At 39.3% G+C, this 2,351-nt stretch overlaps 1 gene segment (V, D, J or C); it reads right to left on the reverse strand.

Moving 5' to 3' along the window:
* Window positions 1–1,399: 1,399 nt before the first annotated feature.
* LOC128099650 (Ig kappa chain V-V region L7-like) lies at window positions 1,400–1,998 on the reverse strand. The segment is given in 2 exon segments: window positions 1,400–1,746; window positions 1,950–1,998. Coding segments are annotated over 2 exon segments (396 nt in total).
* Between the last annotated feature and the right edge of the window lie 353 nt (window positions 1,999–2,351).

Genomic DNA, 2,351 nt, shown 5'->3' on the forward strand with positions numbered 1-2,351 from the left:
TTCAGTAAAAATGAAAAAGCCAATAAAGGTACAGAATTTATTTAAGACATACAGGTATATTCACAGGACAATTTTCAAAGGAAATGTGTGTGTGTTAAGTATCAGTTTCCCTCAAATACAGATCTCTGAGGTACATGGGTCGTCTTAGAAAAGCCCTGAGATCTCTCTGGCACCTTCCATGACAAGGAAACTCAGGGAATCATTTTTCCTGTTCTTCTCAGAGATAAAGAACATCTTCTCAGAGATAAAGAACATCAGGAAGCACAGAATTGAGATTCAGACCGTGTTGTGATTAGAGCCCTAAGTTATAACCCACATCCTGTCCCCTCCTTGGGGGAGCTGATATTAGCAACAGACTTCAATTTTTTAAAAAATAGATTACAAATTCAATATGGTTTCTATGGAACACAAAAGCTTACAAAGTCAAAAAGTTGTCTAAGATTCAGGGACCATCATACGAAAGGGGTGTAAACACTGTAAGAGCCAAAGGTGAGGGAGAAACAGAACACAACAGAGTTTACGGACATCTCGGTACTCCTTCTTTGATGAACTCACAGCAGCTGTGGAAGTCTGGATAAGACCTGCACAAGATTAATCCAATCAACACTGGAGCATGGAGGGGGAGGGGCTCTTCAGCCTGCACCAGCTGATGAGCTATTAGTGATAGCTGATGGCTTCTAAGGGTGAGAGAGACAGTTTCTCTAAGACTGTTGTCTCTAATGATTTGAAAATGCTCCCTCCAGTGGAAGGTCCTACATCCATGAATATATCACTAACCCCATTGCACTCAGTGTACAAGGTATATTTATATGTGGAGATGAATTGGGAGGGTGGTGAGGGATGAGTATTAGATTTGGTAGGATTTAGAAAAAGTAGGCTGGATGAGAATAATTGGAGGCATAAATGAAATTCTCAACTATAAAAATATTCCATTTTGAAAAATTCTGTAGTGGAACCACAGGCAACAGCATAGTTTTCATTTAAGGAACATCTATAGAGTTGATAATCATGAAATTTAAAGAACAGTTTAAATATATTCCAAACTATATTTTTATGGCTAATCAAGAGTTAATGAATCACTGTCAGGTAATTAATATAAAGTGAACCATAATTAACAATTTTTATTTTAATTTTGACAATTGTGTGGGAAGTTGGTTCTTAACTCTCTGGAAAAACTTCACTGAGAATAAAGTGAATGAATATAGGAAAAATAGAAAATTCAATTATGTGTGTATTCTGAAGTGAAAATGTAGTGAAGAGAGGTCAGAGGCAAGAAAGCTTGCCAGGACTCTTCACTTCAATTCTTCAATTGTCTGTGTAAATCTCAAGGTTGTTTGCATCTGTAAAACACTTTGAAGAACATAGAGGAACCACCAGAAGCAGCTGAAAGAGCCCAGCCTCACACTTCTGCTTCCCTGGGGGTTTTTGCTATGGTCTGTATCACTGTGGAAGGCCAGTCATAGCTTTGTTGACAGAAATAAGTTGCAACATCTTCAGGCTCCACAGTGTTGATGCTGAGGGTGAAATCTGTCCCTGACCCACTGCCACTGAACCTGGAGGGGATCCCAGAGACAGAACTAGAAGCATACTCAATGAGAAGCCTTGGAGCCTCATTTGGTTTTTGCTGATACCAGTGTAAGCTTTTGCCAATACTCTGACTGGCCTTGCAGGTCATGGTGACTCTTTCTCCTGGAGTCACAGACAGGGTGGCTGGAGACTGAGTCAGCAAGATGTCACCTCTGGAGGCTGAAAACATAGGAGAAATATAAGTAGATCACAACATTGCATATGAAAGTCACTTCTAAACGACTTTTAAGAAGTTTATTTTATTGTATCAATAGGGTCAAACAGAAAGACAAATTCCGTGTGAGGCTGTGCTTCCTAATGATGTAAGAAAATTCTGTATGTAATTAACATCTCCACTTTTTGCCATGTCTAAAATCTCATACCTGAAACCCAGAAGAAAAGAAGTCCAAGGAGCTGAGATGTGGACACCATCTTCCAGCTTTTCCTGTGTTTATGTGTGTCATGACACAGCCCAGAGAAAGAACTTCTTATAATATTCTAAGAGGCAAGAACGTAGAAAGAAGAAGCACTTATGCAAATGATACTAACTTCATATATGTTCCAATAAAGAACTGCTCAGGAGAGCAGGCTCTTGTTCCTTTGGAGAGTCTATCTCCCCCTTCTGGTTACCTGATGAGATGTTGAGATTGAAAGAGACTTGTGCATGTATCTCACATACATGGATGCAAAATTAGCACAGTCTAAGAAAGTATCTGGGATACACTCAGTTGTTTGAAATTCAGAGCATCTCTTAACCATCCTCTTGGTTCAGGGTTATGTTGTTT

The sequence above is a fragment of the Peromyscus californicus genome, unplaced genomic scaffold, assembly GCF_007827085.1.
Source record: "Peromyscus californicus insignis strain IS unplaced genomic scaffold, ASM782708v3 Scaffold_6__1_contigs__length_162567912, whole genome shotgun sequence".
In the NCBI taxonomy this organism is placed as follows: Eukaryota; Metazoa; Chordata; class Mammalia; order Rodentia; family Cricetidae; genus Peromyscus; species Peromyscus californicus.